Source organism: Aquarana catesbeiana, linkage group LG07 (genome assembly GCF_042186555.1).
Source record: "Aquarana catesbeiana isolate 2022-GZ linkage group LG07, ASM4218655v1, whole genome shotgun sequence".
Taxonomy (NCBI): Eukaryota; Metazoa; Chordata; class Amphibia; order Anura; family Ranidae; genus Aquarana; species Aquarana catesbeiana.
In genome coordinates, this window is record NC_133330.1 from 84263897 (window position 1) to 84279486 (window position 15590).

The 15590-nt window shown below is 40.0% G+C and overlaps 1 protein-coding gene across 13 annotated transcripts in view; it reads right to left on the reverse strand.

The window, feature by feature from the left end:
- IQSEC1 (IQ motif and Sec7 domain ArfGEF 1) overlaps positions 1–15590 on the reverse strand; it is a 1490190-nt gene that overhangs the window by 138895 nt on the left and 1335705 nt on the right. For all 13 annotated transcript variants that reach the window (XM_073592398.1, XM_073592404.1, XM_073592399.1 and 10 more), the window contains one exon: positions 8867–10125. In XM_073592398.1, coding sequence (XP_073448499.1) covers positions 8867–10125 — 1259 coding nt within the window. The remainder of the gene's footprint in view (positions 1–8866; positions 10126–15590) is intronic.

The following is a 15590-nucleotide window of genomic DNA, read 5'->3' on the forward strand; positions in this document are numbered from 1 at the left end:
CCACCATTTTAATCTATAGGGCCTTTGCTTTAAAAAAAAATATATAATGTTTGGGGGTTCAAAGTAATTTTCTTGCAAAAAAAAATAATTTTTTTCATGTAAACAAATAGTGTCAGAAAGGGCTTTGTCTTCAAGTGGTTAGAAGAGTGGGTGATGTGTGACATAAGCTTCTAAATGCTGTGCATAAAATGCCAGGACAGTTCAAAACACCCCAAATGACCCCATTTTGGAAAATAGGCACCACAAACTATTTGCTGAGAGGCATGTCGAGTCCATGGAATATTTTATATTGTGACACAAGTTGCGGGAAAAAGACACATTTTTTTTTCCACAAAGTTGTCACTAAATGATATATTGCTCAAACATGCCATGGGAATATGTGAAATTACACCCCAAGACTTTTTGGGAGCCTAGCCGCATACGGGACCCCAAAAACCAAGCACCGCCTTCAGGGTTTCTAAGGGTGTAAATTTTTGATTTCACTCCTCACTGCCTATCACAGTTTCGGAGGCCATGGAATGCGCAGATGGCACCCCCCCCCCCCCAAATGACCCCATTTTGGAAATTAGACACCCCAAGCTATTTGCTGAGAGGTATGGTGAGTATTTTGCAGACCTCGCTTTTTGTCACAAAGTTTTGAAAATTGAAATAAGAAAAAAAAAAAAACACTTTTCTTTTCTTTCTTTTTTTTCAAAAACAAATGAGAGCTGCAAAATACTCACCATGCCTCTCAGCAAATAGCTTGGGGTGTCTACTTTCCAAAATTGGGTCATTTGGGAGGGTTTGTGCCATCTTGGCATTTTATGGCTTTCGAAACTGTGATAGGTAGTGAGGAGTGAAATAAAAAATTCACGCCCTTAGAAATCCTGAAGGCGGTGATTGGTTTTCTGGGCCCCGTATGCGGCTAGGCTCCCAAAAAGTCCTACACATGTGGTATCCCCGTACTCAGGAGAAGCAACAGAATGTATTTTGGGGTGTAATTTCACATATTCCCATTGCTTGTTTGGGCAATATATCATTTAGTGACAACTTTGTGCAAAAAAAAAATAAAAAGTTTGTCATTTTCCCGCAACTTGTGGCAAAATATAAAACATTCCATGGACTCAACATGCTTCTCAGCAAATAGCTTGGGGTGTCTACTTTCCAATATGGGGTCATTTGGGGGGGGGGGGTTGAACTGTCCTAGCATTTTATGGCCTTCAAAACTGTGATAGGTAGTGAGGAGTGAAATCAAAAATTTACGCCCTTAGAAATCCTGAAGGCGCTGCTTGGTTTTCGGGGACGCGGCTAGGCTCCCAAAAAGTCCCACGCATGTGGTATCCCCATACTCAGGAAAAGCAGTTAAATCTATTTTGGGGTGCAATTCCACATATGCCCATGGCCTGTGTGAGCAATATATCATTTAGTGACAACTTTTTGAAAAAAAAAATTTTTTTTTCATTATTCAATCACTTGGGACAAAGAAATAGTATTCAATGGGCTCAACATGCCTCTCAGCAATTTCCTTGGGGTGTCTACTTTCCAAAATGGGGTCATTTGGCGGGGTTTGTACTGCCCTGCCATTTTAGCACCTCAAGAAATGAGATAGGCAGTCATAAACTAAAAGCTGTGTAAATTCCAGAAAATGTACCCTAGTTTGTAGACGCTATAACTTTTGCGCAAACCAATAAATATACGCTTATTGACATTTTTTTTACCAAAGACATGTGGCTGAATACATTTTGGACTAAATGTATGACTAAAATTGAGTTTATTGGATATTTTTAATAACAGAAAGTAAAAAATATCGTTTTTTTTCAAAATTTTCGTTTTTTCCGTTTATAGCGCAAAAAATAAAAACCGCAGAGGAGATCAAATACCATCAACAGAAAGCTCTATTTGTGGGAACAAAAGGACGCAAATTTCGTTTGGGTACAGCATTGCATGACCGCACAATTAGCAGTTAAAGCGACGCAGTGCCAAATTGTAAAAAGTGCTCTGGTCAGGAAGGGGGTAAATCCTTCCGGGGCTGAAGTGGTTACCCTTACTTTTATGTAATGAGCTAAACAAATGTTCTAAAAAACACAGTTTTGTCAATGTTTTGGAAATTGTTCTTGTGTTCATTGAGATATTGAGTAAAATTTTACTTTCCTAAAGGGGTGTACTCATTTATGCCGAGCACTGTGTGTGTGTGTGTGTGTATATATATAGATCTATATAGATATATATCTATATCTATATAGATATATATATGTAAAATACATTTTTTCTCCAATAAACCAATCTGTAATTAAAATAAGCCAGTCAAATGCCTCAAAATGTAATATCTGAGGAGCATTTGGATCTTACATGGACAAACCGTCTGTGTAAACACAAATACCAGGTGCAGAACACATGCCAGTGGCCTGTGGCACCTAGAGACCTTGATAACTGCACTTTGGTTCCATTCTTCTTTCTGCTGCCCATACCTAATGTGTAGCTGGGCCTTTGGGTCTGTGGTTATGTGCAGGCTCGTGGTGAGAAATGTCTAGAAGGTCACACATCCTACCTTCATGTATCCCAGCTGCACATTGGTCAGGGTATGTAAGAAAAGGCGCAGCGCTATACCTTAAAACCTTTCATGATACACTGTGGTAAAATCAAGTAAACCTATAATAAACATGTGATATGTTAAATTGATACTACATCCTTAAAAATATATAATAAAGGCCATTATATATCTTTAAACCATACTGTGTCCTCAATGTCTGTGCAAAAAAAACATCTTAATTGTGCAAACACTACAGATTATTATGCAAGAATATCTGCAATCTGTAATACTCCTGAACTTATAATAAGATGTATTCACACAGTGCTGTGTTCAGATGCCACAGACTTACCATTCTGAATCAGCCTATATGCTACAAGAATTATTTGCCCCTACTGTGCATCACATTGACAGTTTGCCTATGTAAGTCTCTCTCATAATAGTTATAACATAATTTAAAGGGTCATGCTGTCTAGCGACCCCAATGCATAAAAAAGGTTAGGCAGATTTTAACCACTTTAGGTCCACCCTATAGCAGTTTTACTGTTACAGGGCAACACCTGTGTGCCGAATCACATATATATATATATATATATACGTGATCTGACACTTCCAGGTAGGGGACGGGCATGTATGCCGCCAGTGGCTCGCTTTCGCTGTGATAACACACAGCAGAGGCTGATCTGCGGTGCAGGGTACTTGCGGTTTCACCGCATCCAATTCACACAGCAGGAGATTGTGACCGGCTCACATATCTCCGCAGCGGCTCTGGTGCGATTTGGACAGGAGCCCCGTGTGTCTTTTGGTCCATTCCAGGTCCGAATTCAGCCAAAGATTCAGGCTGAAATCGGACTTGAAATGGTGAACGGGAACGCACCAGACTCCTGCTGTGAGCCGCTGCGTGCTCATATGTGAACCCGGCCTATAAGTTAAACTCCAGGTAGATATAAAATAAATAAATTAAATTCAGATATTGATTTATTTAAAGAACTGTTAGTACAAGTACCCAAATGTGCTTTGTTATAAGTTTGTTATAAACAGGAATCACACTAGTAGAGGGAAGGCCAACAATGTAAGCTTGCACTGCACAATACTGTCAAACTAATGCTGGCCAAACACTTCTAGATTTATTTTGTTTAGTCTGCAGGCTGTTTAGTGGGGATTTTCACCCCTGCCACTTATTTTATTCTGAGAGCCAGCACCAGCGGCTGTCAAAATACTTCAATAGTAGTTGTATCTGACTGGATGCAGTCACTGTTTGCCTTTAACTAAAGTCAATTGAACAGTCCACTTTTGTTGAGCTAGGTGGTGCCAACAGAGGCAGAAATTCAAGCCGTGTATGGCAGCCTTTATACCGGTGTTAAATAAATGGTTTATTTGGGAACTTTAGTTTCTGTTTTAGGCTAAAGGAGGCAGAAAAGTAAACCAGTTAGCAACTAAACAAGGGTCTGCACAACAAAAAAACATGCAAATTTCAATGTAGGTACTGTATATGCTCATTCATATTTTTGGATGGTAGTATTTATCACTTTTTAATATAGTTTATGTTTTCTAATTTAGTAATTGGTTGGTCTCCTTTATTCTCTCTATCCTTTTCACAAACAGGAGTTTAATTATTGTACATCCAGTTGAAAGTCAGACATACGCATACCGTAATGTGTACTTGAAAAAGGCTAGTTTCTGCAAGTGTCTCAAGTGACAGCGATAGGGGCTGCCAGGGAGTGTGACAGCAGCAGATGGTGAAGATCCTCTTTATGCTGAAATCTAATTGATCTTGTCATAGTAAGGTAAGGCTGGTTGGAGTAGGAATAAGGGAGCTATGAGACACACTTGTGCAAATTCCGTGTGTAATTTATTTCCAAATTAGAATACTGTAAATTGTTAATGGCTGTCCCAGCTGTACTGCTATGGTTTGCCATAAAGCAGGATGTGATTTTTTTTCTCTCTTTTTTTTTTACATTCACCTTGATATTACATAACTCTTAATTGTCTGCAATTTAGAGGGACAACCGTTTTTTTGAACCAAATCAGTCTGTCTTTTTATTTCCCTGTTTGTCTCTTGTTTCAGCCCAATGTATATCTCTCTATGAATAGCTTATAGAGGGTGATACTCTATTATGGAGTGCAGACAGAAATACAAACCTGACAGGTGTTCTATGCTTTATCAACTCTATCCAAATCAAAAAAACAAAAAAATGTTTTGCCTTTAGTTACTGTATATGTTAATTAAACGTAAACCAAGCCCCCCGTTCACATCAGCGCGATTTGACATGCAATTTGACAGGTCAAATTGTATGTTGGATTGCAGCCTATTGCCAGCAATGGCACCGTCCCAATCGGTGTGACGCCAACTTCGCAATGCCAACTTTGCGGCGCCGCACCGATTTCCAAAAGTAGTTTCTACACTACTTTTGGCGACTTCGGAGGCGGCTTCAATAGACATCTATGCATGAACCCGCACAGATGTCTTTCAAGTCACCCCTGAAGTCAGACTGAAATGCGGCTTTGAAATCGTGCGAGTTCAGATGAAATCGCACGATTTCAAAGCTGCGTTCAATGTGAACGAGGGCTGAATGACATTTCATTTGCCACATGAATCCTAAACAGCTGCCTTGTTATCTTTGTAATTATAATCTTTTGTTGCATCTTGGTGCTGCTGATCTTTTTCAGTTTATTTGAAACCACTTCTGTGTACAGGCACTCTCTCCAGTGCTGGCTGCTTTGACTTTCTGAGGACAGATTTCCTAATAGTCACAACAGTGGACAATAACTGCATAATGTGTGTTCAAAGTACCACTTGTAGTCTCCATAAGGAGCCAACGTGACAAAGTGAAAATACAGGCGCACAACTGGAAGAAAGGGACGAAGCGTTGTCACCCTACAACAGCTAGTGTCTAAAAAAGGACTATCATGGCAGAATCAAAAAAAATTTTTTGAATGAAATCTTAAAATATTAAATAGAACGTGGAATTTACATGAACATGTTTACGTTTATATCAAGTAAAAGTGGATTTACACATACATAAATTCAAGCTAAATTGTAATTGATTATTATAGATTTCTGCAGCCTTCTACTATAAAGCCTCATGCACCCAGATAGTGAGAGGCTGAAATTATTCCCAGCCTATCATGCTGGGCATTTTTCCACACCCAGCAAATGGCAGTGCCACGTACAACCTTCTGTAGCAATGATTGGCTGTACGCGGGTTATCATGGAACAAGAATCCCTAGTTTTTGCCCAGCCTACTTTTTTTGCAGTATTTACTTTCTGATCTAATAGAGTCTGATTGCCATTGTAACCTTTCAATTCTCTTGTGGGGAGAATGGGTCAGCCCACTCTCCCTGTCTACATTCATTAGTTAGATTCTCCCTGTTCCCTTTCCTGGTTAGCCCACATCCCTGTTTCTTCTTTTACTCGTGAAATGCTCTGTAAGTACATCCTGACAAGCCTTGCAATAGCATTATGTTTTTTACCTCCTTCCTGGATAAGCATTCCACATAGAGAAGCTCTCTCTCAACACCCTACAACATCTACAAATTCTCTACTGTTATTTTACAAATTAAGTTAAGAAAGTTAAAGGACTTTGTTGTGTTTTTGATAGGAAGGCGAGTTAAAGCGGTGTTCCGCCCAACTAAAAAAAAAAAAATTAAAAGCCAGCAGCTACCACATACTGCAGCTGCTGGCTTTTAACAATAGGACACTTACCTGTCCTGGAGTACAGCAATGTCGGCAACACAGCTGATGTTTCCATCAGCTGTCGGGTGCTGCCGCCGCCATTGCGGGTAAGGGTACCTGGCAGTATAGCCATACGGCTTCACGCTGGGAACCCTACTGCGCATGCGTGAGGCCCCGCTCCCCTCTCCTACTGGCCCAGCGACAGGGAGAGGAGGAGGGAGCCCTGGGGTGATGGCACGGGCCGCGGCCCAGACTCACGGAAGTGGGAACAGGATATCTGTCAAAGACAGGTATCCTGTCAACCCCCCCCCCCCCTGAAAGGTGCCAAATGTGGCACCGGACGGGGAGAGGATACAAATGAGCGGAAGTTCCACTTTTGGGTCCTTGCATATGACACTGGGGTTGCAGAATACGGCTGTACTCTTGAAAAATGCTGTTTCTTCTGCGCATAGGCGTTTACCTGTGCATGCATGTGCAATGTATTTCCTGAACCCAAAATTTCCATGTTCAGGAAATATGTTGTATGTGCATACACAGGTAAATGCTGATGCACAGAATAGGTGTTTACAGGAGCCATTCACTTGTATGACAAGCTTTATGCAGCACCTGTGGCTCCCCAGGTGCGGGAAAACACCCTGAATTTTATGCTTTGTATATTTTCAGACTCTCACCATCTGGGTGGGAAAGGCCATTAAGATTTATTGTTGTCCAGTTTTGACACAAGTGTAAATTCTCAAGCCTTGGAACTTGTGAATGACACCAGACAGGCACTGAACTGCTATAGTTAATGCCATATAGTACATAATCTGCTTTGAATACAAGGGACAAGCTTTAAAGGCTTGGGAAAAATTAACTCACATTAGTGTACATTCTCTGTACAACTATTCACACAATTATAGGCAAGATTGTGTTATCTTTTGAATCCAGCAAAACACAACCGTCTGGTAGTTTACAAATCTGTTTCAGCTTACCTGCATTTTATTTTATAACAGCGTTTTAAGCTTTTAATTCACAATTGCACACATGAATACATCTTCAAACATATTAAGCTGCTTGAAAAAGACATTAAGCACTAGTGGAAATAGCAAGGATTGCTCACATTTCAACATTACAGTACTTAATGGTACAAAGAAACCTCATGTGTTTTCACCAGAAGACCTCTACATGTCTTTCAGGTGTCTAAGCACTGACATGTAATGCAGTGGGAATAGCCTCTTTCTGGCAGTTGGAATTGATGGGGGCACGGAAACTAGGATGCAGCAAGCATTTTAGAGTTTACATTCTAACACAATGAACAGATAACAGCCAATTTCCTGCGGCATGATCTATGGCTAAGTGCAGGATACTAAACATGCTTTCTTCCTTCCATCATTTCTAATCACACATTCAAAATCACTGAAAACTAACACACCTTTAAAAACGAACCCTAACAAAGATTGTCTCTTATTTGCTCCCTTTTGGTCTATTAACCTTTTCTACCACCCAACACGTATTTGTGAACACGTGTTATGAAGAAGGGTGGGCCTCAAACGCCCAAACGGTGCACAAATGTGTACATGGCGGCCAAGATTTCTGTGCTGAGAACACGCTCACTGCACACTCCCAGCACAGTGACTGAGTTGTCACAGACAGCTCCTGGTCTCTAGTTATGATCAGAAGCCAGCGGGATGGGCTCCCGATCATGTCAATACTGTGAGAGTCAATCATTGTGATCACGTTATTGAGAAGTCCATTCTGACCCCCATCCCCAAGATCCAGTTAAAGGCCTGTAGTGAGTGGGTGGGAAACGGATTCAAATATTTCAATGAAAGTGTTTTGCTATATCTATTTGATAAGTGCAACAAAATATCTGTTGATCCTGCCAGAAGTCCAGTGAACTGATAACTTCCCATGCTCTCTGTTCTTGCTGCCCTCTTATCAATTACATTGTTCCCTGCTATATCTGTAGACTATAGAACACCTCCCTCTATGTTTATGGAAAAGAGAGAGGAGGGTATCCTGTATTCCTGATCTGAGGTGATAACATAGCTCCTTTGTAGATAAAGAATGGTGAGTCCCCCTAGGACAGGAATTTGCTATTGTGATTATTTTTTTTTTGCTATCTTTATTAAAAAATTTGAATTGATTAAACTTGATAGACTTTGTTCTTTTGCAGTCTTTAACCACTTTTGTTTTGACATCAATTCTCTGGCATTTTAGGCTCTATTTCGGGGAGCAATGGTACTACAAATCAAAGGTGAACTCCAGATAAGCAGATGTAAACACATGAAATACATATGAACCTACCAAGTGTTACATTATGTAATTCTGTTCAACTAGTCATTTGATACAGACACCCTTGCTAGACAGCACAGCCAGCTCCCTGACATCCCCTATAATTAGGCAGTAGAGCTTGACCAAACAAAATAGTAGCAGTACACTAGAATTTTTTGAACGCAAGGTGGACAATGACAGCTTCTATATTTCTCTCATGACAATTTTCCTTTAATGGAAAAGCTGTAGAAAGAACTTTCCAGGTGCTCCTAGATGCAAAACAGAAGGCAAGGAACAAGATAATAATCTACAGTTATAAAGAAGTAAAAATCGTTATTGGACAGAACTAGTACATTTGTAAGTCTGCTAAATGATCATATTAGAGAATTGTACATCATGACAAAAAAAATACTGTTGGAAAAGTTACTTACTTGTTGAAAAGATTAAGCCCAATTCTATAGTGTCGTTTCCTGATCACATCATTGCTGAATGCTGGTGAATCCCAGCTATTGCGGGTCTCTTTATGATACGTCTGTTTGCTCAGGGTCTGCTCTCTGAGGCTGTCTCTGGAGGATTCAGAGCTGCAGTTTATGGTGTCATTAGAGTTAGAAGTACTATTTATGCTGTCATTGTCACCATCTGAATAATCAGATTCAGACTTACTCTGACGGTTTACAGTGCCATTGATGATCAACTGTGCATCAATTGGCCTGGGCCGATGGCGGGTTTGTTCCTCGTCCCTAGGGATTATCTTTGTAGGAATATGTGGGATATGTTTGGGACTTCCTTGCTGACTGTGGATGCTTCGTTCATACACATTTTGCCTTTTTATAGATCCTCTTTCAGACCGATCACTCAAGTCCACTGAACTGTCACTGGGAGGTTCGATAGTAAGCAAAGGAAGATGGTCTATTCGCGATCTGTGGTCCTGGCACTCCAATGACGGGGTGCTTCGGCAGCTTGTGTCAGTATCTAATTTATCGTCCTTGTGAGTCATTGACCAGTACTCTTGAGAAGAGTTCATAGATCTAAGTCTCAAGTCAGATTCTGTACTAGATGGTCTATCCACAGACTGGGAAAGAGGAAGAGGAGGAGAAAGTTCCTCCTCATCAATATACAACGTAACATCACTATATGATGCTGTCATTTCATCCAGTTTCCTGTGATCCAAATTATGTGCTTGCTTAATCTGACCGCAGGTACTTCTTTCTAGTTCCCGACCTCTGACTTGATCAGATGCTTGTGCCTCATCAGCGTGTAAACTACGGCAGTTTAAAGCATCGTCAATAGACTCCGCAAGGGATTTGACTTGCCTGGAGAAAGCATCCTCCAGTTCTGTGATGGCATCAGCAAAATCACTGGACCCCGCTGGGGATTTTATAGATGTTGGCTCACCAAGATCCCCACAATCCGATTGCACAATACGGTGCCCTAGTTTTGTACCATCATTAGACAATGACACCTGCTTTCCTTCAAAATAGGAACTGTGGACTTTCTCTGGCCCTTCAAAAGAGAACTGCATTCTCATATTGGACAACACAATCCGTCTTGACATGCGGTTTTCTGACATTGAACTTCGGAGCCTCTCAAAATTCTTGTTCATCTGATACTGCCGGAATGCAGTTTGTATAGTGCGTGCCGCATGTCTGGTTATGAGACGGCCTCCATATTTGCGCTCCAGCATTTCCACCTGATTGGAAAAAAAAAATGACAGTAACTGTTATGCAATAATAACAAACATTTGAAAAATCACGAATGCCTCTTTATTGGCTGCAAATGGGTATGTTTGCTCCCATAACCTTTAAACATTCCCACAATGTAGTTCTTTTTAAATATTCAGTACACAGGACCACCAGAATATTTTATTAATCACAATATCTCAACATTAGATGTATGCCTAGGTTTATTATCCCTACAGAAATTAAATAAACATATTTGTGGAAAAGGGGCTATAAAAAATACTCTAGCCTTACCTTTTATACATCCAGATTAATAAAGAATGTTTGCAAATAAAACCTAAGTTTTCTTTCTCCTACTGTATTTTGAGGAGTATACTCAAGCTGTCTGCTGACACAGATCTATCTGCATAAAGTAATATTAAAGAAAATATCAACAACAACATCCCTTTAGATGTGCATGTTCCCAAAGCTAACAAACAAGTGGTTGGCTGGGATAAGCAAAATGCAGTCACATCTCAAGGTAAGCCTTTGTGTAATGCCATAAAACATTGCAGACTCTTTTTTGCCCTCCTTCCCAGCACATTTCCTTTTGCTCTTGCTATATGACCTTTAAGTTGCCTGAACGGAATCAACCAGATATAACTAGCAGCATAACAAATTACTGTTTATTACAAAAAGTCTTCTGGCTTCCTTCAGTAGGGAACTGAGCCATAGGTTCATTTACATCTTACCAAAGTGAGACCATCACTTGTCACATATAAGGTTGGTCCAAAGATAAATGACTCTTCCTTAAAATCACTATAATTACGCTGAATAAAATAGATGTGAATTTGATTGTTCCAGCCATAATAATTATTTTTTCTTTTGTGAAGGTCAACAAAAGCCCCAGGGGGCAGAATGCAATCATCCCTTAATTTTTTTTTTTTAATTTCTGTCACCCAACAGCAACACCCTTTGTTGCTAAAACCTCTTTGGCTTCAGATCCCTTTGAAGAGATCAAACCAAGTACATAACAGCCTCAATTTGGCTCTAGTAAGTGTGGGCCTAATGTCCCACTATCCATTGGCGGACCTTAACAGTCAATAAAGAGTTCCCAAACAGATATAGGCAAGGACTTAGGGGTCAGCCTCTGAGTCAGTTTGAATAATATATGTTGGCCAGGTGGCTTTGAGTAGAGAAAATTAACTAGCAAACCTTCATCCAAGTGGGAACAACAGTGAGTCACGGTTGCTGGTTGTTATATAGCTATCACCTTCTTGTTCCTGCAATCACAGCACTTGGCAGAGGAAAGGAAAGGTTCTTTGTGGCTCTGAGATGCTATGCAACCGAATACAGAAAACTACAAAGGAGGCCACTACTGGAGAATGCAAAACTGTGGAATATACTCATTTGTTAAAGGACGCTGAATGATAAGGATTATTTGTGATGATGGCATGGTATTTTATTTGGATAAGTGTGTATCATTTTCACAGGGCAGCAGTCATCTTATTGATGAAAAATTAGCTCAGAAGGCACTTCTTCATTTATAATTCATCCCTTACAATTCTTCTGTTAGTAATATAAACTATATGTGAAGGTGCGTTACAAAAAAATAGTTACTTTAAGCCAACATCCACTTTTGACCATGGCCACCGATCATTTGACCACACAGCACATGTGTGTGGCACTCTCTTTAGTCCACAGGAAATTATACTTACTATGCAGAGGTCAGTCTTTAAGCTTGCCCCCCAGGCCAAAAGTTACCAGTCTTCCCCTGTAATAGGTGGTGGGAGAATGCACAAGATCTGAAGTCGGAGCCATGTCAAATATGGATTGATTAGTACATGACACAAATGTTAGTTTTATTACATTATATGCCCTTTTATAACCTAAGAATCACTGTAATAGGGAGCCTTCTGTATTGGAAAGCCTAATTAAAATAGTGTTGACAAGGTAACTGTACAAAAGATTGGATTTAAAGTAATAAGTGACACTATAATATGCAGTGCACTCATTTTTTTGTAGAAATATGAAAAGAAGAAAATTAAATAGAGGCTATTATAGAATGCAAGTTTGATGAATAAACTAGATCAAAGAGTACCAAAACAAACCAAATGACTGTAACTGTTTACCACAGATAAAGAAATAGCTTTTCTTTGCTCTCGCATTGCATTTGCACATCAACATTGTTTTTTGTTCCACTTCCTATGTGATACAACTAACTAGCTGCATGCAAAGTTCTCCATACCATGACGGACTGAGTGTCAGCTTAGAGGCTAAATGTATTTGGGTACATTCAGCCTGTCCATACATGGTTCAGGCTGAAATTCGAACCGTCTATGGCCGGCTTTAAGGTGGCACGTGGTGTTTATGGCATGGTTATTTATCCTACACTGGTGCGGGGCAAAACCACAGAAGATTTAAGTTCTATAAAAAGCTTTACATGTGAAGATATTTATGTGGAGGACATTACCAAGGATTTATAAACTGATTCATATGATTTATTTATATAGTACTGTTAATGTTATGTTTGTATAAGCACTTGAACAGATTGTTTTTTGCGGTTATATACTCGCCTTTACATACACATATTTTGCACTCATACATAATTAATAGTTTTTTTTTTATTTTTATTTTCTTATCAGCAGCACAACACCATTGCTGGACAGGAATGAGGTGTAACATGCCAGCCCTCAAGTGCTAAAGAAAACAAACTGTAATACTTTTCATACCATTAGTTTAAATAGACCTGGAATGCATTTAGCAAATTTAAACTTAAAGTTCAGTAGGGCTTGAATGTCTTTTGTTCTGCACCCATTTAGAGTTATCCATTTAGAAGTACGATTTGGGCAAACCAAGAGAAACTGAATATTTATCTCCTTTGGCCCCCGTGCTGCTAAAGACTGCTCCCATCCCGAGAAATCATCAGCAATAGTGTTAATGCCGAATCCCCCCACCCCTTGCTCACTGGTTCTCCCTGCTGACTTTCACATCACCACTGACTTCTGCAGTGACTTGGAGGTGAGAAGGAACCAGTGACAGCTGCAGGGGACCAAAGAGACTGACAATAGGGAATGATTTCAGAGAATGAGAGCAGCAATGTGCAGCATGGGTGACAGGAGGGGTAAGCATTTCTTTAGGCCCCTTTCACACTTGTGTGACCTGTCCTGCGACTTGGGACTGCAAAGTCACATGACAAGTCGTTCCCCATAAATTCCAATGATAACCTTTCATATATGTGCGACTTCAAATTGTGCCAACTTCAAAGTAGTCCCTGTACTACTTTGGTCTGACTTTCATGCGAGTTGAGGTCCATGGACCTCAAGTTTACACAGGCATTCCCTGAAATTGCGTCAAAATCGCATCAAATTCGCACAACTTTTAAATCGAGGCAGTGTGAAAGGGGCCTTGCAGGAACATTGTTTACTCAAAATTTTTACTTATGTCATGCTTTAAGGTATTGCAATGTGGATTGCAATGATGATCTACGAAGTAAAGTGACCTATACAAACAAGAAGGGTTTAATTAGAACAATTATAGGTCATTGCAAAGCTCCCAACTGTCCCATTTCTCTAACAAAATCCCCTTGTTCCTCTTTTGTACTGTGTAACTAGTAAACATATTTATTATGTAAATATTATTGAATATTTTCAAATGACAACACAAACAAAAATAGTATAAACGATATCAACAGATTCCCAACGACACCCCAAATGCAGACTACAATCAAAGTGCGTTTGCCTGCACTAGATTCTCAAGATACAATAGTACCAGGTAATCCCGTTGCATTGCATTTTTAAAAGTAGTGCATGCACTTCTTCGGGTGAGATCCAGTGAAATTTCATCCCATTCAATTGTATAGGCTGAAAATCACATTACACTGAATCGCAGAGGAATGCAGAGTATTTCTAAATCTAAACCCAAACACTTTATATTGCAGCTTACTAGTCCTTAGATGTGGTGGCTGTATTCATATATATTTTTAAAGAAATTTTGCCCTTTCATAAGTGTCAGTTAAAAGGTTGAGACAAACCATTTACTGCAACACCGACGGGTGCTTACAATGGTCACCTTTTATTCATTTATGTAAAAACTTTATCCCAAAAAGAAAAAAACTGTTGCCATAACTGCTTAAAAAGAATTAGCTGGAGTTCAGCTTTAATTTGTTATTCGCGTATGTAAAGTCCATCTAAATCCACTAGTCCACTCCACAGGTTGACAATGCTTCTGTCAAAGGTTGGCTATGTTTCTCCTCCAGTGGAGGACTGAGCATAGCCACCCTAAGATAGGAAGTGTGTTGTTGGCTGACGTGCCGGGTTAAAATAAAGGCAAAAAAACATAAAATCTGAAAACTAATGCAGCCACCACGTCTGATAAATTTTATTTTGGATTTAGATAAAATTTAAGGAAAATCTTCTGTATTATTTGCCCCATTCAGGGCAAAGGAACAAGTTTATTTAAATCTCCCATCCCCAACAGCATGTGGCAGCACTGGTTCAATCAGCGTTGTCAATTGGGGATTCTCTAGCCCTATGTAAGCTACAACTTCAGTGATTTGTAGCTTACACAGGGCTTTTCTTTTATTCCCAGCTACTGAATGGAGCAGAGGGGGTATGAAAAGAAAGTACAGGTAAGTATAGTATCTGTCTGTTATGCTGCTCCAAAGGCTTCAATATATCCGGAATCACTTATCAGAAACAAGTATGCAGATAAGTAGATTTTTCTTTTTTTTTGGACCTGCATAAAGCATTTACATCACATTTCTAGTGATAGGTGCCTTTAAAACTACCTGCGCCAAATTAATGAAAGCATTTGCACTAGTTTCAGTCACGTGCAACAAGTTAGAATCTGTCACTATGGCAGCCATAGATTCTTAAAGATTTACTGCCAGTTTGCAGATTAGGACACTGGATTAGCTTTGAGCTGGTGTACAGAGGTCTACCACTACTCAGAGTGACGGAAGCTGTATTTACTGTATATCCCTGTCCCCGTTCAGCTGTTGACTGAGAAATTTCCTGGCTCAATGCTAAAAGTAAACTAGTAGTTTGGGTATATCATGTCATTACCCAAATATGATAAAGCCCATATTTGCAAATGATGAGTCCCAGATTAGATGGACCTGATGGTAGACTAGTAACCACGGCTGCAGCAGATGTTGAGAGGGTAGAGACTAATTGAGAACTGAGAGACTAGTTCCCCAGGAGGTCCACCTTGCTTCTGATCTACAACGGATGGCAGTGAGCGAATTTAAAAGCCGCTATTGGACTAAAGAGCAGCTATGGATCCACCCACCGTCATGTACTGCCAATCAATAGCAAGGTGGACCTGATCAGGAACTACTCAGTTCCCCATTAGGCTCCACCCACTCCACTACAAAACTCCTTAGTTATGCACATGTTTCTGTGACAGGCGCAATGGTCGGGATGGAGTGCACTCAGGACAAGGTGTCCATGTTGGACACTCTAACCCCAATGCCAGCCTCTGACAGATTCATGTA